The sequence below is a fragment of the Botryllus schlosseri genome, chromosome 6 (genome assembly GCF_051294905.1).
Source record: "Botryllus schlosseri isolate E-star chromosome 6, Bs_hap1, whole genome shotgun sequence".
NCBI lineage: Eukaryota > Metazoa > Chordata > Ascidiacea > Stolidobranchia > Styelidae > Botryllus > Botryllus schlosseri.
In genome coordinates this window covers 20,318,734-20,343,403 of record NC_137241.1, presented here as the reverse complement: position 1 = coordinate 20,343,403, position 24,670 = coordinate 20,318,734, and the positions used below count along the sequence as shown (strand labels likewise).

Here is a 24,670-nt window from a genome sequence, read left to right as displayed (position 1 = left end):
AAATAAGCTTCGATTAGGATTGCGATCGTGCTATAACAATAATTAGTGTTATACAGTCGTTCGTAGAAATCGATGACGTCGTGCTATGAAGCTCGGGAACAGCAGTTCCGCGAATCGTGTTAGAAAACCGAATCCAAACATTAAAATCTTCCATTCGTACTCTAACGCCATAGAAATCTTAGTGATTTGATTATCCGTGTTTATATGCAGCACACTCAAGACGTACGCCGTATAAGGTACGGTTACCATAATTTTGGAATCGGGATAGGAGGACACAAATGGTAAAAATTACTTGATCTAAACCGATTTCCTAGCTGTAAAAGGAGTAAAGGAGGATGAATTGCCAAAAAGGTGGACATTTAGGTTTCCTCGGAGGACATTTTGAAAAACCCGAAAAAGGAGGACAAATCCTTCTAAAGGAGGGCGTATGTTAACCCTAGTATAGGTTCGGGATTGAAATGGGTAACGAGAAGGCGAAGCTCGTGGTATTAGATCTAACGGTTCAACTTTTTCCGTTCGCCTTGCGTTCAACGACGAGGCTATACATTGTTGTCCGTCAAAATAACTGAATTCGACTGGGCACAATTACTGAAAAAAGAACGTATTATGCATCCGCGGCATTACATTATTTATCATTATTTGAGGCACCAAATTTTAATGAGGTTTCTACTTTCTAATATTAGTTGACATATGAAATTTGATATGCCGTAACTTTTACCAGTGACTCTCCCGGATACACCGCAGATGGTTGTCTCGTTTTAAACACTGACAGAACTTTGATACCAGACCGGTGCAACTCCAAATTATATTTTGTTTGTCAAGCTGGTGAGTTCGCTATGAGGTAGATTTTTAATTGATGTATGAATTCAATCTACAATTTAAAATGCGTTATATAGGCTACCTATGATTTCAAATCTTCCACCGGGATGATTAGTATAACGAGCCCTATAGTAGTGCTGAAGGGATCGACAAATTCTCTGGCACTACTTCAATCCTGTTTTTCAAAGCTCCGGTCTCCGTCAGTCAGTCAGTATGTTTTTATTCTTCTCACCGACAAACACAACATGTAAATTGGTGTGGATTGGGAGACGACGGGGGGCCGGCGAGTCTTAGATTCAGTCACCACCAAGCAGAGTTATGAACGAGTAAATGTGGCAAGATGTAGGTATATCAAGACTAACGAATGGGTCCGGCTCCGGTCCGACTCCAAAGCCGGATTTTGGAAATGACCAGAATCCGGTCCGAACAACTCCGAAAATAATTATTCACTCACAGGAGAGTATTGAATAATGATTGAAAGAATGCAAAAAGGAAATTAAAAAATCAAAGATCAAGCGTAATAACCCTTATCTGAAGTAATTATGAAAACTCGGATTTGGATTATTTTCATGATCGTTTCGCTGTAACTAATGATTCGAAGGTGAAAGAGGGTAAGACTGCCCTAGAGTACTTATACGGCATCGATCCGGCTCCGGCCGGAGACTGTCGAAACCTATAGTAAAAATGTAGTTTTTGGTGTTGTCGCCGGGGCGATGGGAAATTGCCTCAACATAGACAGCAGAACTATTTAAGCGATCTATTTACGTATTGTTCAGGCACAGTCGTGCTTTGCTGTGGTAATTGAACTTATACCTTGCGAGTCATTGCGCCAAAATAGATAACATTGAGACGCAGCTAATCCATCATATAGCTCTTTGTTATGTAGATAAAAAAAAGAATAGAATCCCACCAGAGATAATAGTTCAAAACTCGTACTTTTTACGGCACTTCATTATGTTTTGCACAATATTTGAAAAAAGTTGCAGTGACCATTTGCATGAAAAATATAAAAAAGAGTTGCCAAAAGTTGCATTAAAAAATTTCTACAAACATCTTAAAACATAATAGTACATGGATTCTGAGTATATCTAGGAAGTTGACATAAGCTGTAAGAAAAAGTCACAAAAGTTTCAAAAACTTGCCCTAGTCATTACAAGTGACGAGTATAGGCCTACTCGAATCGCTGAGAAGGCTCCAGTGCCAACAATATAAACTTTTATTAAAGTATTCCTTGAATTTGTTATACATATATATTACATAATTATCATGAATATCATATATATATTTCAACCATCAACCTACGTAAGATTGCCGGATCATAGCATTTCTCATTGCGAAGCTCAAAGTCGCCATAAGCAGTCGTCATGTAAGTATATGCTATTTGGGCTGTCTAAAACTAATGAAAATCATGGAAGCTTACGCATATATGCCGATCAATTAGGAATCCAAACTTTGACGCCTATATTTTGCTGCCATAATCCCATGTATTGCAGTTATTAGGCCATCAAAATTAGGTTGAACTTTTCTTTCTGTTCGTATAGCAATCAACACGACATTATTCTTCCGTGGATACGAATATCGATTTTCTGAGAATACCGTTAAAAGTTTCGAAAAAGCCAAGTCATGGTGCTCGGCGTGGGACGAGGAGGCACATTTGGCTGATATGACGAGCAAGGAGGTCGACGACGCAGTGAGCGCCGAATTGAACCGAAGGTTCGCTTACTGTGTGGGACTATGCAATGACGGCATCGTGAATTGGTGCTTGCGAACAAGACAAAGATCCATGCAGGCGTGTTTCCTCTAAGAGCAGCTAACGAGTGTGATTGCAATCCTTGTTGCTAACGGATATCAGACCGTTCATATGGAAACAATATACACCGTGCTATTGGTCGACGTGTAGTAAAATTTAATGTGTTTAGTCGAGAACATTGAATATACTAAATGTGCTCCTCTTTCAATCTGCGTAATGGAGAGGATTCTAGCTGTATACAATTTCCACATAAAACATTTGCTGATCAAATCATTAGAAAGTGGGCATTGTATAATTTTGTGACCTATGCATCATGTAAAACTAGCGTTGGGACCCCGGGAAATCCCGATCCCGGGATTTGTAGACAGCATCTACCAAGGCTTACGTAGCGCCATATCTCTTATTTTGGTAATAAAGCAGTGTCACAAACTTTGCTGATTGTATACAACAGTGGTCTCAAACACGCGGCCCGCGAGAACATTTTTTGCAGCCTGCGTCGGCATTTTGAAATTTCTAGTATTCGCCAATAATTAACTGGAAATTTCTTATTTGGAATTTGAGAACTTAAAATTCATTCTAAAGTAACTCCAAACACCCGAATCGCTATCACGTGTCATATGTTTACTAGCTGCGAACTTTTAGCGCGACAGCTTTCGATGACACGAGGCAATTGTCGTCTCGTATGGTATATAACAGTGTTAGGACCAAGTCACTACCTTCGAGTCACGAGTCATTGCACATTTCGCCTCGAGTCAAGTCAAGTCAATCGATTTTCAAAGGAGACTCGAGTCAAGTCAAGTCAAGTCACGAGTCAAGTCACAATTCAAGTCAAGTTGCCTTTTCGAAGTATGAGAAATTGAGCATGATAACGTCATTGCATTTTGCTAGCCGCCTGAAATACGGATTGAGTGGTCATTGATTCTGAACCGATGAACGAATATAGAGTTAAATATACACGCAAGAAGGCGCTGTATCGCTCATATACAAGTAGATCTGCTAAACCTCAGTTTATAGTTACCAGCCGATATAGTGAATAGATACGAATCGATAAGATGCAATACATTACGCATTTACAAATCGATATGATACAATTCGAGCCGGCGCCAATGGTTGAGGACTATAGAAACTATATTCGAATTCAGTTTCAATAAAACAAGAGGTTTGGTTAAGGTAAAAACAGAAACAGAATTTACTTTACTATACTAGTTTATGACAACGTAAGCTGTAAGCTTCGAGCACTTCGTTTGCGGTCAATTTATTAGTGAGAGAACAATGGAGGCTCAGTAAAACGCACGATAGATTGGTCGCTCTCACGGGTTACACCATCGTTTGGCGTACAATCCGAACATATGCAAGATACTGTGATTTTGATCGACACCGATTACTTAATGATTTGAAATTGACTCGTGAATTTTGCTCCGAGTCGCGATTCAATCCACATTTGTGATAGGCCGAGTCAAGTCAAGTCATGTCATTTTAGCAAAGTGACTCGAGTCAAGTCAAGTCATACGAAAAAGGTGACTCGAGTCATCCCAACACAGATGTCTAACTGTCTATAACTCATTATTTCGCCAAATTATGCCAAGCACAAAAATAGTTTGTAATAAAATATTTAAAAATATGAAGTTTTCGTGGCAAACTTGAATATTACAATAGTGAATCACATTTTCACAGTGTGTATGGAATGCCAGTCTGCAAGGTCCGTCAAATAAGGCCTGTACTTGGAAATACTTATGGTACCTCTATTTGATGCGGCGGCCCGCCGCGTCATCAGAAACTACAAAATTGGCCCGCGAGCAAGTTTGAGTTTGAGACCCATGGTCAAGGCGATGATACTCTTGCTGCTCTTATGTTTTGGGTCAATATTGCAAGGAATAAATGTTGTTTGTGTAGCTTGTATGGGTATTTTACTATTTTTTTAATCCAGGGAAATCCCGGGATTGAGAAGCGAAAATCCCGGGAAATCCCGATTCCGGGATTTCAAATTTGATCCCGAAGTCCCAACCCTTTGTACATCCCAACGACCTCTTCCAAGCGCGTTATTTATACCTCAAATCCATGGGTATGGGCAATTATTTTACCCGGTGGGCCAAATGTGAAGCAGTAAATACGCTGACAAACAGAGACAAAATATTAGACTACATAATGCGGCGTGCGGTTTTATTTCTATCTTGGAAGCAGTGAATTACATTGCCAAGACATCCTGGTAAGTGGATGTGTCAATATTAGGTTGAATCCGCTAGCTCTGTGGGGCTTGGTAAAAGAGCATTTCAGTTTGCTAGCTTGTCTAACAATTCCGCATCGGCCGAGTGTATTTATTTCACATAATGATTTGTCTTATAATGTCGACTCAAATTACACTCGCAGATGCATGCTCGGTGCTCCTCATAAACTAAAAAGATCCTTTCACGGCTGCATGACTTCAGTAAACAAATATTTGGTGCTTCAAATCTTGATTAAATGTCGGCACTCAGTTGCACCTTTCATTTCTTGATATAACATCGTTTTTGAGTGAGAATGACCACTTAATCACGTGCACTGAGTGCATTATTTTACGATTCGGGATTTGGAAACGTATGACGTGATTTAAAGCAGGTACCTTCTAATTCAGAATATAAAAATGGCAACAAACAATAATTGAACCGGAATATAGAAATAGTAACTTGCAACTTTAATTGTTTCACCATGCTTGGATATATTGGCTGTATTTTGTCCCCGGATTTCTTATACACGTAGGTTGGGTAATCATGGTACATAAATAAACAAGACTGCTAAGTCAGAATCGCTTCAAGTACCGTACACTGCCCAGGTCTGCTCTAATCACTTGGATATGCCATCAGGCTGGAATCGAGAGCAATCCCCATCGAGTTCACCCTAATACCTAGGGTAAACTAAACATTCTTCTTTCATCAACATGCCACCCGCGCAGCATTACTGACAGTCACAAAGAACTCTCACGTGCTATTGTATTTTCATTTTATATAAACTATGCAGATTCGTTTCACGTGTCTCCATTAGACTGCTTTTTCGGACGTTCTCGTGCTTTCACCGCGGTGAACTTACGTATAGGCCCTTTAGACATCATCATAATTAAAAGTACGTATACTGATTACTCATATCACAGGTTTGAAACTTCATACATTTATACTGGCGGAAACGATATCACAAAGGAGGGCACGTGGGTCTGGGCGAGCGGAGCCACCTTTAGCGTATACAGCAATTGGTTGGTTGCTGTTTCGGACTACTTCCTCAATTCAACTAATGAACTTCATCGTTTACAGGAAGAGATATTTTTTGAGTAAAGACGAACCTAATGGCGGCAGAGGAGAAAACTGCTTAGTCAAAGCGGTTACGTATGAATGGCAATGGATCGACGTGACGTGCAAAGTCTGGGCGAAAGCATTATGTCAGAAAAGTAGGCCCCATATATGTGTCTTGCACAGACAGAAGAAAACAACTTATTGCCACACAATAAGATGTTACAGGAATCTCCCACAACCGATGTTCCTCAGATCTCTGTTCCAACAGAGGACGATGTAGCACAACACCCATTCTTCAGGGGATGCGTTTTCACTGCAGTTGCAATGACTATTTCATCGGACGAATGTGTGAAACTGGTTAGTGTCGTTACGCGTATGGATGCGCAGTTGATTGCAGCTTAAAACAAAACTAAAACAGAGCTCAGGGGTAACTCAATAGCGTTGCGTGTAATTTCAATCGTTAGAATTGGATTTGAAGGGACTCTTGTAGCTAAAGAACTGCACTTTACAATTGAATATTTTATTCATATTGAAATAACTCCGAATATATTCGACTTGAGTAATATCGCGGTATTAGATTTTTGAAATCAGTACTCACGGTTCTAGGTATATATTCATTCATTTGAAACCCAAACTCAATTTGGCATGTGTCACAGAAATGAACGATGGTAGTCATATGAAGTGTCGCTAACATTATCTACCACCCGTCGGTTGATATATCTTACACTTTTACGACAGCTGAAAAAAAAACTATTAAACTCATGGATTGCAACCGCAATATTTCATAACACATACACGCGTATATTGGCGATTATAGATAATGTGTTCGATGTCGCCGACTCGTATTCAGTGCATGATCAAGAGATTAAGTAGCAGATAGGCCTACCTTTGATGACATTATACCGATGTGGTGAACGCACTGAACTTGGGAAAACATGTAAGCTGGGATAATATTTTTTCAAAGATCCATGTACTCCAAATCCGTGCCAAAACCTTGGTACTTGCGCCGGACAACATGACCCTCCATATTTTACGTGCAGTTGCTCACGAGAATTTCACGGACAAACTTGTGAAGGTAACTTGGTATAGCTTAAAATCCTATTTTTGTGGCATATACGGTTAACAATGTTACATATTCCACTAAATTGAATTGTTATGTTAAGGCTTTATGCGTATTGCATCTATGACGCGGAATACTGTCGTAATCGCTTGATTATTTTTTTATTGTTCAGGCTTAAGTGACAAAATTTCACTTCGCACCACACAGCCTGTTTGAAATCGTTCCTACAAATAGGGAGCCTTGATGTTATGTTGACTGCGATCCCACACAGAGGAATTCTAGCCTCCAAACGTTAAATTCCTGAATAAATGTACGAATCACTATATTGAATGACTGCAAAGTATTAAAGTTGTATTGGACTCAACACGTGGTGTTTCATCAGATGTGCGTGTGATAAATGGTAAAATTGATAGTTATTTGACTAAGGGAACTAAGGAAACGGTGTAATTTATCATCAACACAAATAGATTATAAACGAACTCAATCGGTATATTTCCGTGCATTTGGGACACAGAACGAGTCTTCAAAAACTACGGTGACTGTTCCTATCACATCTACCTTCAACGTCCGTACAGTCACCGCCAAGCAATGAGCAATTGCAGCGCGATTGACAGCACACTCGCGATATTATCTGATCAGGAGAATCGCGACTTCATTTCAAACTGGATCAAGACGAGTTTTGCCCGAAGGCCAAATTTGGGAGAGATATGGGTCGGAGGGAAAAAAACTAGCAATGGCTGGGTGTGGCTCGATGGAACTCGCATTAGATTTCCTGGCGGAAGCAATCCACCAGCAGATCACCAATGTGCCTCTGGCAGTGTTGGGAGATCTTTGACAATATCTACTATTGACTGCAGGTCCAGTCTCGGTTTCGTCTGCGAAAAACCAGGTTTGAAATTATGCTTCAGAGTCAGCGCGTCGTATTTTTGTTTCTCAATTTCCCAAAATATCCTGAATGTTGCGTGTCTAACAATAATTCTGACCTCGTTTCACCGAATTGTGGGTTCGGGGACTTATAATTTCCCACTGAAATATGCGTTTTAACCAAACAAATAATTTGCTTGCCCGGAGCATGTTTATACGAATCCCAATATTTCTATATTTTCGTCTCGTTCTATGTAGCCTACACTTTATACTTTTTTCGCCCGTTACCATTCCACATCTATGCGATTTAATGTGCAAGGTGATCGATGCAACAAATGCACTTAACGTACAATACTGGTCTACAAATTTCGAAACAATTTTCGCGCCGAAAATTTTATGATTGATTTAGGCTAATTTAAGGTTGCTGAATCCGATTCTGTGCTCAGAATTTCTCCATCACGACCAATTTTTCCGTATGAATTTTTCTCAGTTTTTTAAATTAATCAAATCTCGGATATATTAAGGTTAGCATATAACAGCAACAGATCAAATATTGTTATTAAAATCATCCATCACGAAAAGCTGGGTTGTTGTAGTATAGAATGGGTGAGATGTCACTCAACTTGAATCCAGTGATTTTATATATTCGTTCAATCAAATGCACTTTTCGACCCATAAAATTACACTGTTCTACAAATTTCAAAAAAATCTTGCCCCGAAAAGTTTAATGTTTGATATAGGCTAATTCAAGGTTGCTGAATCCAATTCTGTGCTCATAATTTCTCTATCACGTCAGATGTTTTCCGTACTTGTTTTTCTCGTTTTCATAAATTAATCAAATTTCGGTTTTCGTTGTAGTGACATTACGGTGAGCGTACAACAGCAACAAATCAAATATTGTTATTGAAATGATCTCTAATGATCAAACCTGGGTTGTTGTAGAACAGGATAACTGAGTTTTCGGTGAACTTGAACCCAGTGGTTCTATATCTTCATTCAATCAGGACCTCTTTTCAACCCATAAATTTATTTGTGGTCGCAACTATTTTAGTCGGTAGCAGTTATAATCTGTATATACCACTCTTCGTTTAAAGATTATGAAGGTTTGCAAACAATAAACGTTGTATTGTTGGTATATTATGTAGAAAAGAATTGTTCACACCGGTACATGACCCAGATATGTGACCTTTTGAGTTTGTTTTGAAACATTAAAAGAAACAGGATGTCTGCTTTTCCAAAATAAAAAAGTGCTTATCGCCATGCTAACTTGAAGGACTTCATCATCATTAATCTCTGCCTGTACTTATCATGCTGATTCTTCCTCTCCAGTTTCCATATACGGTAACATTTTATCGGAATCCAGGAAAGCCGTTTCTGAACTGTTTATCTTTTGGTTTATTGCCATGAGATAAATGATTCTATTTGCATTGTCTGTTATAGACAACCAGATGAATGGATACTGCTTTTACTAACAGCTCTATACGAAACCTGAATTGCGTGTCACTTCACAATAGAAATAAATATGCGTCGGTTCTTGGACAGTTGATCCGACTCGACGTGTAAGACATTCTGTAGCTCACACCAAATACGATGTTTTCTATGCTCGAACAGAGCCAGAGATGAGCATTGGTTAATTTCTGGCGCTGTTTTCAAATGGTTTCAAGGCTTTTTGTTTGTGTTTTGCATGATTAAACGCCAGCTGTAAATAGAAAGAGCTTCACATTTTTGGCGGTTTCTGATTCGCCGTAATATTTTACTATGAACTAGAGTTGGTCAATGTGATCGGCGTTGCTAATCAAGTAGCGCAAGTAACGTCTTACATTTGTACTCAATTACAAGTAGCCTACATGTAGTAATTTCCAAGGCATGTGAAAACTACTTCAAGTGGAAGATGATATGAATGATTTTAGAATAACTCAAAGTCAGTAAATATCCAATTATATTCGGTCGGGGGGAGGGTGGTCGCATACTTCCAACAGTTAGTCGAACGTAGCTATATACGAAATTGCAAGATGTATCTTTCTCGACTTACGCAAAATGTATATAATGACATTACCCATTGATGGAATCTTCGAAAATATATTCAGTTACCGTGCTTTTGGGGCTGTGTCATGCAGTTCAAATGATCATGTAACTCATGAGAGGGTGCATTATTTTCCTTAAACTAATTTCTACTTTTCAAAATCTAAATTGCAAAAGTAAATAATTTATCTAAAATACTATTCAGGTAGAAGAGGAAGTATAGTCTGAAAATATATCAACTTCAGTAAGTAGTGTAATGAAGAAGAAATTTACTTGACCATCCCGAAAACGTAGTAAAAATCGACATAGATATTATCTTCCAACCGTGACGTAACGTAACAAACATAACGCCAGATTCGTATTCAGTGCCCTCAATTTAAGTACAAGTAACCAAATGAATCCTTCATTGGTGCCTGGCACATCTGTCATTTGAAGACTAATATAACGTGTCTAAATCTTGCGTTTACCGATTATCTTATAGCTGATTCATCACCGTGCTCTACTCGCCGATGCGAAAATGGCGGTACATGCCAGGACGTTGGCTGTCACTATAAGTGCGAATGTCCCGCAGGATACGAAGGTTTCACGTGTAGCCACGGTATGTAGGAAGCAGAGTTTCGATTAAGTTTGTATATAATCTCCCAAAACATTCAAATGTATATGTATTCCGATGAGTGGTTATGAAATATAACTTTCGAATCATTAATCCACACTAGTCAATTCATTGTCGTTTATTTCTTCTTGCTCTTGACCATGCAGCTGGTAATCAAACGCAGTAAATGTTACTGGTCACTGCAGTAACGCCTGTGAGATACATACAGATATATAGCTTTGATATCCACAATGCCCGACAGGCTGGAGAGGTCTCAAACACGCGGGCCGCGGGCCGCATGCGGCCCGCCAGAACATTTTGTGCGGCCCGCGACGACATTTTAGATTTTTATTAACTTTACAAAATACAAGCGTCACATATATCTTTTCAGGTTATCAAGTGAAAATTCCCTCTTAAATTGCTCCGAAAGCCTTAAACTACTCATCAAACTTCACTATCACATCAATTGCAAACGTTACCATGCAGTGAAACATTCGCTATTTCGCTAATTTCCTATTCATGATGACAAAACCGGACCCTTAGACGATTCTAGACTGGAATTTGTGAGTTGGACGCGACCTTTCTTAGAATTACTCAGACTCGGGCTAACTCGATGGCAAAATAAAAATGACTCGAGTGGACTTGAAGTGACTCGGAATGCCGTAAATTTGTTAGAACCATGGACGTAACAAACTAATCGCGTATCAGGGGAATAGTAATAGATCAGAAGGTCGCAGCTTGGTATTTCGCTAACTAAGCAAGTATAGTTATGGCAACCGTTGACAATCTGTTAGTACATCTTTGGTGGCTAAACCATGTTATTAAAGCCACTTAAAGGTACCGAGTATCGTAGTGGTACGCTCCAACGATGTAACAGCAATGGGCCGTCGGCGTTCCAATATTTCAATCACTTGGACACATTCATTAATATATATTTATATAGGCTACTATTTATATTTTTTCTGCTCCTATATTTGAAGATATTTGGCCATGAGATTAATAGCCTATACCTATCACAAGTATACACGAATCCTGAAGATCTGTACCTCCAAGAAGCTACTCGAATCCTGGATTGTAATTACAATGCTCAATTCAAAACTGTTTTGATATCAGATCAGTCTCTATTATCAGTTGGATTCAAAATATTCATAGTAGCTGAAAATTATAACCTGATAGCTTTTATGATGGCATCATACATTTATCCGCCCATATGGTGTCTATATATTATAGTTAATATATATCAAGTACAACAACAATTCTATTCAAATAGTTATAAATGTGATGATTCTTTTTGTGCCAGGCCTAAATTGACACAAACGTAAATCACTTTTGGACGATGTGTGTTTACTGTCAGTCTGCTGGGTCGGCTCACTTTCAATAGGAAAATTCATTCCCGCCAAAGAAAGCCTACTTGGAAAGACATAGAATACCCTTATAAATGCTGCGGCCCGCGGCGTCGTCAAAACTGGAAAAATGGCCCGCAAGCACATTCGAGTTTGAGACCTCTGGGTTAGTACTAATACCGTATTAGGGATGGTGTGAACCTCCGAAAGTTTCAGGTTCGCTTGCCAACAATTTCGACGAGGACTTGCAAGGGAATATTAGCTGACGCCGTAACTGTTTCGGCCAGACCGGACAATATATTCAGCGTCTGAGTATTGCTACGTTGATATTGAGCAGAATGTGAAACGGGTTTTTATACTTGCTACCGATGTTACCCCATGAACAAGTAATACAACAGTAGCCAACACCCCAATCGCACGGATTTGGTTTTTATGATACAATAAACATATTAAGTCAAGATTGACCCCGTACGCCTACTAGATTTTTTACATCAGACAACGATATCCATTTCATCGATTGGTTGAATAAGCATCATTCCCTGACTATACATGTAGTGAGTGTAAAGCCTACTTCGCTCTTGATGTTGTGTGATTGCGGGTCAAGTTCACGGCAGAGAGCCAGTAAATATTCACAAACGAAAAGCTGGATTTTTCGAGCAAAATCTGTAACAAAGCCAGTAAAATTTTTGAGATTGTCACGGTGCATGCTCGTCTATTGTTGATTTTTTAAGCTGAAAGGGCCATGCATAGAGTGGCCCTCAGTTGAAATGCAATAAATTTCAACCAACCATGCTGAAATGAAGAGAAAATTGCAATATATGAAAAATGTTCACAGTGCAGAACCTACTAAGGTTCGCTTGTGAATGTGAACGTCTAAATTTCCGAGGTTCTCACACAGAACGTGAACGTGAACCTCACCATCTCACCATCCCTACACTGTATGAATATATGCAATGAGTCAGCCGTGCATTGTATCATATGTGCATATCATGCGTATTGATTTTACAGATCTGTTAACGGTCACATCACGTGTGAATGAAATCACGATCGAGAAGAATCAGCGAGCCAATGTCACACTTGATATTACAAGTGGTATAGGAAGTTTGCGGGTCCGAATCTTTTCGATTCTCGGAAAGACCGAAGTTAGCAATGTTTCACCAGGACAACGCTCATTTCTCGTGGGTCCATTCAGAAGTACTAATCGGGGAACACCTGTTACTTTTGTCCTTTTTCCTCCAATTAATGCATTTTATCGAAATACAAGCGTTACCATCGTCGTGTTAGGTGAGTACAAATAGAGACCCTGGCTACATCTGTAATACCTAATATCGTATATTAACACCTCGAGGATTGCTGTTTACTAAGATTGTATTGATCTTCACATGAGCTGCACTTCATTTCGTGTTGGGGCTGTCAAAATCGTTATTCAATGGCGGATTTGGCATATTAACGAAATAAAAGTAAAGGCATATCTTTTCAGAGGTAACAAGTAGTTTTTGCCCAATTGCGCTATACTCGAAAAGTTATATTTTAGGTTACTTACAGTTTCTGACAAAACTTCTTGATTTTGGCACTCTGAATTTTGACAAGTAGAAAGCATTAATATCTTTTTATAAGTGCAATTGTCTTAGGGACCTCATAAAACAGTCCTTGTATCACGGTAACTGAATATATGTCTAGTGTAATTAGTCATTTGACATTTTACTCACAAACATACGCCACATCTTGAGATATCGAAAGCAGTCACCTCTGTCGAACCCTGAAATATATGGGACCCTTCGACCATATCTACTCTTCAGGATTACATACTTGAGTACCTGTGTGACATTCATTTTTACTGCCACTTTGAGTAGTTATGTTATGTAATGGGAATTGCTTATTCTTCTTATTCTAAATGAGTCGAAATTTGCGGCATTACTTTTACTTGAGTAGAAACCAGGGCTTCGGAGCAGCCGTAAATTTGCATTGCTCCAGCTCCGGCTCCGGAGCTTTCTTCTATCATACATCAGCTCCGGCTCCAGCTCCGGAGCAGCATTATTACCACTGCTCCGGCTCCAGCTCCGGCTCCGGCTCTGAAAACTATCGAAGGTGTCTGTCTGTATCAGGGGTGAGCGACCCGCGGCCTGCGAGCCATATGTGGCCCGCGAGAAGTCTTTGAGTAGCCCGCGAGCTAATTTCACATTATATTATCGAAATTCTGTTATATTATCGAAATTGAATTGCTCAGATTGTGAACTCGCTAGGCCAACCAAAAATATGATTAGTCTGGCCGCGGCACTTGGGATGTTGATGACTGGACTAAAATATCAGTTTCTATTCATTGGCAGATACAGGGTCCAGTCACATTTTTAGTAAATCGTCGTATATTACAATAAATTAAAAAAGCACTTTACTCCGTGCCACAGCATTAAAATTCTGATGCGGCGTTTTAACACTGGCACTGTACTTATTACCATTAGGCCATACAGCTCAATTCAATCTTTAAATGTGCGATTATTATTCAACTGTAACTGTAGTAAGGGCAAAATGGGCGGATATAACGACGTGATCAATAGTAATTCGATTTGTACCAAATGGCCAATGGTTTGACGTTCGATATTGGTGCACTCGTTACCAGTCCATCCGGTGTCGATCAAGTTTATCGGAATAATATTTTCCCGTGGATATGAATCGAATAATCGAAATAAACACTGTGCCATGCACATTGCGCCATGCCCATAACGAATTAAACTATGCAGTATGCACATTGCACATTTACAAGTTTACGAAACAGATGATTACAAATTGGAAATCGCGTATTAAATCAGTAGTTTGTCTCCAACATAGAATACTATGGTGTTTTGGCCTAATCTTCTGCCGTCCCCTATTTAAGCTCGAAAATCCTTACTGGAGTGAATGACAATGATGCGCAGTAATGAATTGCAATTAGCATGCATAATTGCATACTCGCAATAACACTGTCCACTTTCGTGGCCCGACTAAAGAACTATCACGAAAAAACGAGTATTTGCTTATCCGATTCATAGCAATGATGAGACGGAATTTCTCGGCTCGTGCTCGTCATATCGACATGTGCAACGAAATCATGTTTTTATCATCTCTCCCATTTCGCGTAATGCATAGTGATCATTATTTTCGAACCGTATACAATTGGCAAACAAGGTTGTGCTGATGATGAAATTGCGGGTATGCCGAATACCCACAATATTCACAGGCATATGTCGCATACCGAGGTTCGGCACTCATGTATGAAAATTCAACATTGAACATACGACTGCTCTGCTGTTAAGCCCCCAGGAACATGGTTAGTCGAAAAATGTAGCGCCAAAGAGAAAAAGATTCTTAATTTCGCGAAGGCCTGCTGTTGAATTCGGTGTACTCAGCAGATATGGCTGTTGCATATATAATAGCATCTTATGAAAAACGTCGGAGCCGGAGCTACCCCTCAAATAACTGGCTCCAGCTCCGGCTCCGGCTCCGGCTGAATTTTATATAGAGCTCCGGCTCCAGCTCCGGTAAAAATGCACGGCTCCGGGGCTCCGGCTCCGGGCTCCGGCTCCGGCTCCAAAGCCCTGGTAGAAACGCTGACTACTTTGATAACTCCTGGACAGCAAGCAAACGAATCAAATTTTCAACATTTTATTTAGACCAGCCACATGTTTCCGTTTATCCGAAATCAGCTGCTATTGGATATGGTGATTATATATTATGCGGTGCTACTGGTACTCCCAAACCGACTCTTTCGTGGTACAAAGAAGGAAAGAAAGTGTTAGAGAGTAAACATGATAGAATGCCTCATCAGTTTTTCTACGACAAATATCAAGTACTTCGCGTAATGAGCGCAGCGACTTCCGATGCTGGAATATATTCGTGCCGGGCCACAAATGTCATAAATGAAGAGGAAAGGGTCGATGAAAAGCAATTTTATGTGACAAGTGAGCAATAGATATAGCAATGTTCCTTGAACTTTTCAGCTCTCGTACCCGTTGAGATGTCTTGATATCTTCTCGTACCCCTCATCTGCAATGGCCGGAGGTAGTAAATAAAGTAGTATCAATAGAAAATATTATTATTGTGTTCCTAACTTATGACGTGTCAAATGCATGCACTATAAAACTAAGGTTGCATTTAAAACAAACGGTGTTTTAAAACACTTTGTTAAAACATGTTTTAAACAGTGTTTCAAAAAAGGCCGCTTTAAAATAACCAAAATTGCTTTTTTAAGTAGTAAAATTATGCCATAATTGTGTCAATACTTTACAAAATACATGTTGTATGAGCCTAAGGACAATTACCACCCGATGTAGCCGACGTATATCGATATGGGATAGTTGGAAACCTCAAAATAGTCGGTTCAACAGCAATATAGTACATAAATATTTCGTCGAAGGAGCTATTTTTACCCTATAGTTTCAATTGTCAATGCCAATCCACTATGACGTGACAATTGACTATTCATAACGTTATGGCTTTATAAAAAAAACAATCAAAAACATGTTTAAAATTGGGGCCTTGTTTTAAACATGTTTGTTTTAAATTGATTTTTGTTTTAAATGCAACCCTATATATAACAGTCTTGCAAGCAGTGTTGGATGAATGGAGTTTTTAGTCGACTAGAGTCACTTCCCTAAAAGTCATGACCTACTCTAAGGTCGAAGATATGTTACCTGTCTCCTACAGTATCATTGTTCGTCACAAAATTCTCTGAACATGCCACCCGCACTGAGAGGTGACCAAGTTATTGATATACTAATCCATTGTTTACTTGATTGCATACCCGTATGCATTTTTAATATAGTCGATACATCTATCAGCAGCAGCTTGGCCTCCACGCAGTTATGGTATCGGTTCATCATATACATCTAAAACTGTGGGTCTTAACCTTTACTAACTTCTGCAGCACTTAAACAAATCTGTCAGCCTTTGCGGTACACCAAATTATTATTTTGAACTGATATGAGAAAGGGAATAGCAGAAGTTGCACTGTTTGGCAATATATATTTTTCCCAGTGGTTTCGTTGAGTCTGAAAACAATATTTTCACACTGAAAATACTACAATTCTAACATCACCTGAGACAAAGCCTAATTTAAATAGTCGATCGCAAAATTTTGTCAAAATTAGGTTTTCTGAAGTCAAAAATCTCAGAATCTTTTTCTTTTAGTGTCAAATCTTCCGTTTTTAGGTGAAAAGATATTCGCCCAAGCGATCAGTTATATTCTCTTAACATGGAAATTAACATTCCAGAACTATATGTCGTGACCCATTAAACATATTACAGTTCCACCGACTGTTGTCGACAAGAATGTTACAAAAATGGGTCTGGGCGTCATCAAAATATCGTGCCTCTTCGAATCGTTTCCTGCTCCGAAGATTTCGTGGACTTTGGAACGAGATCGAACAGCCACAATCATGATTAACGAATCAGATGGATTGTTTTCACTTACCAACCGGACTCTGGGACTTCATCATTACGATTACGTGTTGTCGGTTTCCCTCTCTGATTGGCTGGGAGAAGCGCGGGTCCGGTGTACTGCTGAGACTAAGTTTGATTCCTCGTCGGCCTATCTCAAACTCAATGAAAGTAAGTGACTATAAACTTTAATCCGCTACACTTCAATCGAACATCGAAATTCCGGTACCAAATCCCCAGTTTGACACTATCATATAAGTCAGGGGTCACCAACTCAAAAGGGGTCGCGCGCCACTTTTCAAATTTCGTAGCGGCCGCGGGCCGCATGAATTCAACATCAATATAAAATAGGTAACCACGTTTTGAAACTCTACGTCACTACAACGCCGTACTATCTAACATAGGTGATTGGCATAGTGACCACAAGTCGTAATATTTTATTAAAGGAATACAAATATGCCATATAAAATCATTATCATCAATTTCATTCTATTTTCAACTTTGTGTTGTACACGATACCTGGGAACGCTTTTCAGCAACTATACAAAATCGATATTGGGGCTAGCGAGATACGGTACCTACTGGAATACCATATCCACGTAAAGCTTGATATTGTGTGGAAGCCTCAAACCAGAGGCTCTCAAACTCTTTTAGCAACGCTCCCAGTTATGATACTGAAACTTTTCGCGCCACCGTCGTATAAAAAAATGCAACCCGAATGCTAGCAATCCCAATGGATATAGTTTGATGGCGTGTAAGGTTATGACTGTTGATGAGAGAATTCTATAGTATGAACTCCGGACTAGACACAGAGCAATAACCATGAATTTACGGAAATTTTGCGGAACACGAAAAAAATCAGTTGACCGCAGTTCCGCGTCCACTTCAGATGCTTTAAAGACCCCAGTTCGAGAAACACTGCCCTAAGTCGTTTTCTAAGGGTCTCAGACTTGGCAGTGATTGGGCCATTACACATCAAGGAGATATGGGCAATTGGCCATTCATATCGATTGGATCTTACTCGATTGAATTCTGCACAGGAACATAGCTTATTTTGAAACAACAACAACAATATTTTGAAACTTTAGTCATTTTCATTATTTCAAAACGGTTTTCTTAGCTTTCTTACGAAATCTCAAATCAAATCGCGGGCCACAAAATATGACCTCGCGGGCCGCTTGTTGGTGACCCCTGATAAAGGTAACGAAAAAAAGAGATTGCACAAGCAGTTTAGATTTTTCTCATATATGACGTCAGCATACTGAGCCTGTAAAATACCAACCCTGGCAATGTACCCTCTAATTTTTCGCGAGTCTGCGCAAACACGCCAACTCACTACACAGGCCCTTGGACAACAGTGCGCAACCAGGCCCCCCGTAGAGTGATGAAACTAACTTATGGGGGGCTCCGCCCCCAGACCCCGTAGAGCTCTAAGCTTTTTTATGGTACTTATGATGTACATTGGGTACCCGTTTAGTGGTTGGTCGCCTAAACGCGCGAAGCGCGAAAAATTTATACAACCTATGATTAAATCGGTCAATATGATCGGGAATTGCATATATATTGATATCAATTTTTATCCTCTCTGTGCTCACATAATTCGATTTACCGGTAGAGCTCATCAAGTGAGGCGTGTTGGAATAGATAAGCCATATAAATAATAATAAAACATCTTCGGGCGTACCCGTTGGTATATTGACTTCGTTAAATGATGGTATTTCGTGACCTCCTATCTGCTATGTCAAAAGATATTGAAATCGCCCAAACGTACTAAACTAAAAGACGTACACGATTTCAAATTGGTATTTCTTTACTGGCAAATAATGTACCCTCGATATGGCATTTGTCTTGTTGTGGGACTCTAATAGCCAGGACAGGAACATTCGGCACCAGCCATTTAGGCGTCCATGGAAAATTAAACATATTCGTATATATATCGAAGTTTTCGGTCAGCACAAGGGCAGTCCTTTTCGGCTAAGGTTTTCTCGCTGCCGATCGTTCTGGCGCACTTCTCGGAGTTGCATATATTACATAGCCTATAACTTCATCTGTCTCAGCGCGTCGTGGTGCGGTAAAGGCCGACGCCCAAGTGCCCATTTCTATAATCATGCGTATTTTTGTGAGGAAAGGGTACCCAATGTTCAAGATATTTGGCAATACTAAATTTGAAAAATTATTAACTTACTAAATTATTTGAAAAATATCAAAAAATACGCCATGATTTATGTTAATTCACGAAATAATTTTGGGCCCCTTCGAGCTCGGACCCTCCAATTGGGGGGTTTGGGGTGCGGCAGTTGCGGTCCTGAGTAAATCTTACGCAATGTTCATGCCACGCGGAGAAGACTAATCGTTACTTTCTCGCAGATGAACTTCGAGCTAGCCCATTGTTACTTATAACTTTGTTTAACCATGTTATTTCGCCATTCCTAGAAAATAATGCGCATTGAAATGATATCAGTATCGCTCACGCGTACAAGGCCATACTAAAAAAAATCTCTTTCGTGAGGCGCACGTGATTGCAAATTCTCATTTCTTCGCGGAGCGCAATATTTAACTTTGCGGGCCGCACTTTTACCTCGGTTTCAGACTTCAGTAATAACACCATTTTCTCCTGACGATGTTCTCTCCAATTTTTCACGAGTTTGCGCACCTGCGTGGTCCATTGGACAACAGTGCGCTACGACTAAACAAAAAACATCACTTCGGATTTTTTGTGCGCAGCTTAGATTTTCTGTGCGCAGAGACCTTTTCAGCACTGCGCATTTGCGCACGTGCGCAGCTTAGAGGGAACATTGAACCCTGGATATTGACGATGGAAGTGTATCCAAAATGCCACTAGATTTCTGCTAAGTCAAGTGGATTAAACTGTGTCGGCAATGACGATTATAGCTTCAGCCAACATCAATGTTATCAGTAGGGCGGTTTTTTTTGACATGTCAAAATTTGTCAAAACTTTGTCAAAATTGTACCGTTACGTCAAAATTTGTCAAAATTTTTCATAAAGTCAGAAAAAATTTTAAGTCTGCATTTTGTTTGTATTGTAGATTTTGCACTGTCGGTGAACTTATAATTTGATATTTTACCGCTTTATGCCTATTTTATAGGCCTACCGTTGTAAACGGCTAATCGTCTGCCCATTGTGAATCATAAACGGTCAAATAAAACAAATAATAGGTAGACATGGTGTTATGGTCAACGTACCTCAATATCCTAAATGAAGAAAGACTTCTTGTGCATTGCATCATTCTTACATTAAGAACCGCATGATGAAAAATTGTGATGTAGACAACATTGTCAGAATGAAGCAACACGGTGTGTCCCAGCACCAGCAGTGTACGCACAACTTGAGTGTTGTCGGCCAACAACTCCTGCTGTTGAACGTCCTTGGCAAGCTTCTTAGTAAGGACGTGCACTTTCTACCCAAGAATGTAGGAAAGTATCTCTTGTTGAACTACAAAATATTTTAATTATTTCTACCATAATACATATTGTAGCCACTGGAATTGTTCATAGGGCCAGATTGCGTTAAAATGTTGTTTTTTTCATGTAAAAAGTTGCCTGTCTCTCAGCCAAAAACGTTTTTTCAGGCCAAACTACTTCGTTGGGACAGTCAGTTCCAACCAGAAATGAAGATAAGTGGTACAATTTTAATATTATGTGGGGAAACACCTAATTTGCATACGTTAGGTCAAAATTTGGTCAAAATTCAGTTTTTTTTAGGTCAAAATAAGTCAATATTTTGATTTTTTAGGTCAAGATTTTATTTTTTTTAGGTAAAAAAAAACGCCCTAGTTATCAGATAACATACGTTCTGTAAGATTTTAAAACAATTTCAATCACATTATGTAGCACAAGTCTTCCAATAGATACATGCCCCAATCACAATATGGATGAAATGATAGTTCAGTAATCTTATGCTTACCATATTGAAATCGGGTAAGGAGGACACGTTTGCCAAATCGTAAAAGTTACTTGAACGAAACTAAAAATAGCCGATTTTGCAATATTTACTGGAAATTATGTTGAGTTGACTAAAAAAAGGTCTTCACTTTCCTTTGAACGCCGAATGACCCGCTCGGAATGACATATTACTAGGGTTGCATTTTAAACAAAGAGTAATTCGAAGCACTTTGTTTAAAACATGTTTTAAACAGTGTTTAAAACAAAGGCCTTTTGAAAAAACTTGTGTAAATACTTTCCAAAAACATGTTGTATGAGCTTACGGACAATTACCACCCGATATAGCCGACGTATATCGATATGAGATGGTTGGAACTCTCAAAAGAATCGGTCCAACATCAATAGTACAGATATTTCGTAAAAGGAGCTATATTTACCCTGTATTTTGAATTGTCAATGTCAATCCACTATCACGTCACAATTCTATATTCGTGACGTCATGGCATGAAAAAAAAGTTTTACATTAGAGCAGGGGTTCTCAACCTGGGGGGCGCGCCCCCCTTGGGAGGCGCGGGAGGCTCTCAGGGGGGGCGCGAGAAATTGACGAAGTCAGTAGAGGGGGGGCGCGAGAAATTGACAAAGTCAGTATAAATTGTACGTGTCTGAACATGTGTTTCACATCCATCATGAGAAGATGATTAATGAAGATGAAATTTATTACATATTCAAGAAAGCTTGCAAAATACAAACTCTAGCAACCGCGCTCAACGGAGTATAGTCTGATTTCAACTTGATTTGAGCAAATATTTGAAATTCTCTGGAGATATAGAGAGCAATTCCCACGTGTAAGTCATTGCTTCATAGCTTTGACAGTAGCCTAAAGCTTGGCGCGCTGGCAGCTCTTGTTAGTAGCTTGCGAACTGCACTGCCTAAGACAGACTTAGATGCAACATAGGTTGCCTGGTTTCGCCCTCAATTAGGCTATAAATCAACACAATTTAATTAATTTCCAATACTGATCAAATTTAGCCTGGCAGGACAGAACGACGCCTTGCTCTCTGCACTCACGACCAACATCAGGATTAGTCTCAGGGTGACCTACCTTGAAATTAATTAACAGATGTCTTGTTCAATGTTTTTTGTTATTTTCAAACAAGTTTGGAGAAATTTGTCATGTAAAAGACTCAACAACTGGAATGCAGATTCAAAATTGGCGTAAGATATACCTTATATATACTATTAGATCAGGGGTGGGCAGCCTGCGGCCGTAGAAGGGAATTTGAGCGGCGGTCGACGCCTAATTCAATTAGTATGTGTTGGCGGCCGTAGACATGCAAATTGCAATTACGAATTCACTCCCGCATTTTCGAGAGATTTTAATTAATCTTGAAATTTTCTTCGCCCTCCGTGCAATTCAACAAGACTTCATTTTTCGATTTTAATGCAGTATCCCCTTCTTAATCTGAGCCGGAATGGGAATTGGCAAGAAATAACAATTCGTTCGCGGCCCTGAAAAATTTTCGCGCTCCGCGCGACAATATGCACCTCCCGGCAACTATTCATAACATTGCCACTCGCGATTTCGGTGCGTACAATAAGCCATTGTGAAAATTAGAATAGTCCGGAGTTCACCGGGAATGGATATGGACAGTTTACCATAGGAATTTTGCGTCCTGATCGCTCATTGCGGCTATGCCCTGGAATGCGGCCTTACGCTACATAAGCAATCGCAATGCGGCCATGATTATCAAAAACGTTGCCCACCTCCGTATTAGATGATGTGCTCTTTTTGACATGACGATAAATGCAATGGGGGTCAGGGGGGCGCGATTTTTTGACCATCTCTAAGGGGGGCGCGAGTCAAAAAAGGTTGAGAACCACTGCATTAGAGCCTTGTTTAATACGTGTTTGTTTCAAATTGATTTTGTTTTAAATGCAACCATATTTCCGGTCATTTATGCCGATTTTCAGTGAAACCTTTCCATTATCCTAGCTGTAAAAGCTGTAAAAGAGGACGAATTGCCAAAAAGGAGGACATTTAGGAGTCCTCGAAGGATATTTTGAAAAAGATGAAAAAGGAGGACAAATCCTCCTAATGGAGGACGTATGGTAGCCCAAAGTTATCCTCATTATTCACGCAGCTTTGATTTCCATTCTATCTTGGCACACATGTGAACAAGATACCAATTTGTCTCGCAGGGATGCGCGGCTATGACGGTATAGTATACACCTTCACCAGTCCGCGCGAAAAAATGACACGTGATAAAGCTAATGTGTATTGTAAGCGAATGCACTCGGAAATCTGCAAAGTGAATGACGAAGCTACGCAAAAGATATTGAGTAAATCATCGGAGACCTTGCAAACTACTTCATCTGGTAACGTATGAGAATTAGCCCGAGTAATGTATATTTTGGGGCAGTGACGTGCGGCGAGGTTCATGATTGGGGGGAGAGGCACTTATCACTTCCAACTCAGATTTACAAATACATAAACCCATAAAGATAGCTTATTCAAGTAGATACCTGTTTCTTCATATTTAACTAGGATTATTCACGCGCTGGTTACGTAATAAGGTACTGCGGTACATATTCGTGATTGAAGGTAGGCATGGAACATACATCCAACTGTTAGGTCGTTATAGACGGCAGTTACATACAGAACTTCATCAGCCAAAGAAGTGTTTGTTATGCACTACATTTTGATGTTGAGCTTCACAACTTCATGCTCCGCATTCGGTGCGCGAAGTCGATAGCATAGCCTATAGTTTCTCATTTTCTAGTTGTTAGAGTTAGGCTGACAATCGGCCAGGCAATAAATACATGCCTCACATTGCACCACTCCACTGCGTTTTACTTGTACGTAACAAGGTCGTTGTCATCCCTCGGTGATTTTACAGGGGTTGCAGTGCTCTGACATTATTAGTATTCGGAGTTTCGAGATCCAATAGCATTCGATTAAGATTGGGTCACGAAATGAAAAAGGTTGTGAAGCACTGCCTATATAATTATCATTTCGTTTATCGCTATGGCAGCGCATATTGGTGGAAGAGCTTACGTTTTGAATGGAAGTCGCGTCTGGTTATGGAGTGACGGTAACATGATTTACAATGAGACCAAATACGGAAGGTATAACGCATTTTATGTGTATAATGTTCATAGCTTACCATCAACGTCCCATATATACCGTGGACACAGTTCTCTTCTCATTTCATTTAACAATCTAATATAATTTCTCATATTATCAAGCTGGACAGACACGTATGACAGATATTCGGACGATATATATGCTGGCTGGTCGAGTGGAAAACCTAATGAGAAGGGGGATTGCATGATATTAGAGATAGGCGGCGACCGATATTGGTCTAACGTCGAGTGTGAAACTGCATTACCAGCAATCTGTCAAAGGCCTAGTTAGTATATAATCACTTTGCCTGCTGCAAGTAGTTGGGTCTTAATTTGTAATGTTTCTCATCATCAGTGCAAGGCGCACCTGTTCTACATTACGCGATAGCCGGAAATTGTTCATCAACCATATTGATTTCATGGGAAGCATCCCGAAAAGCTGTTGGCATTCTTCATAGGTTGGTAACATTGATATACCGGCACAAATCCACTGAGTGACAGCTTGATTGAGTGACAAATCGT

General features: G+C 39.7%; 2 protein-coding genes across 2 annotated transcripts in view; one reads left to right on the top strand and one right to left on the bottom strand.

Moving 5' to 3' along the window:
* Nucleotides 1-24,670, bottom strand: part of LOC145441433 (interleukin-1 receptor accessory protein-like 1) — a 391,709-nt gene that overhangs the window by 196,870 nt on the left and 170,169 nt on the right. The window lies entirely within an intron of this gene.
* Nucleotides 1-24,670, top strand: part of LOC145441431 (uncharacterized) — a 34,255-nt gene that overhangs the window by 8,034 nt on the left and 1,551 nt on the right. The window contains exons 4-18 of the mRNA XM_080319287.1: nucleotides 722-825; nucleotides 2,361-2,532; nucleotides 5,694-5,792; nucleotides 5,851-5,984; nucleotides 6,046-6,186; nucleotides 6,794-6,904; nucleotides 7,404-7,778; nucleotides 10,257-10,373; nucleotides 12,719-12,994; nucleotides 15,358-15,645; nucleotides 16,991-17,293; nucleotides 23,225-23,401; nucleotides 24,058-24,151; nucleotides 24,272-24,435; nucleotides 24,504-24,606. Of these exons, the coding sequence (XP_080175413.1) occupies nucleotides 722-825; nucleotides 2,361-2,532; nucleotides 5,694-5,792; nucleotides 5,851-5,984; nucleotides 6,046-6,186; nucleotides 6,794-6,904; nucleotides 7,404-7,778; nucleotides 10,257-10,373; nucleotides 12,719-12,994; nucleotides 15,358-15,645; nucleotides 16,991-17,293; nucleotides 23,225-23,401; nucleotides 24,058-24,151; nucleotides 24,272-24,435; nucleotides 24,504-24,606 (2,658 nt within the window). The remainder of the gene's footprint in view (nucleotides 1-721; nucleotides 826-2,360; nucleotides 2,533-5,693; nucleotides 5,793-5,850; nucleotides 5,985-6,045; nucleotides 6,187-6,793; nucleotides 6,905-7,403; nucleotides 7,779-10,256; nucleotides 10,374-12,718; nucleotides 12,995-15,357; nucleotides 15,646-16,990; nucleotides 17,294-23,224; nucleotides 23,402-24,057; nucleotides 24,152-24,271; nucleotides 24,436-24,503; nucleotides 24,607-24,670) is intronic.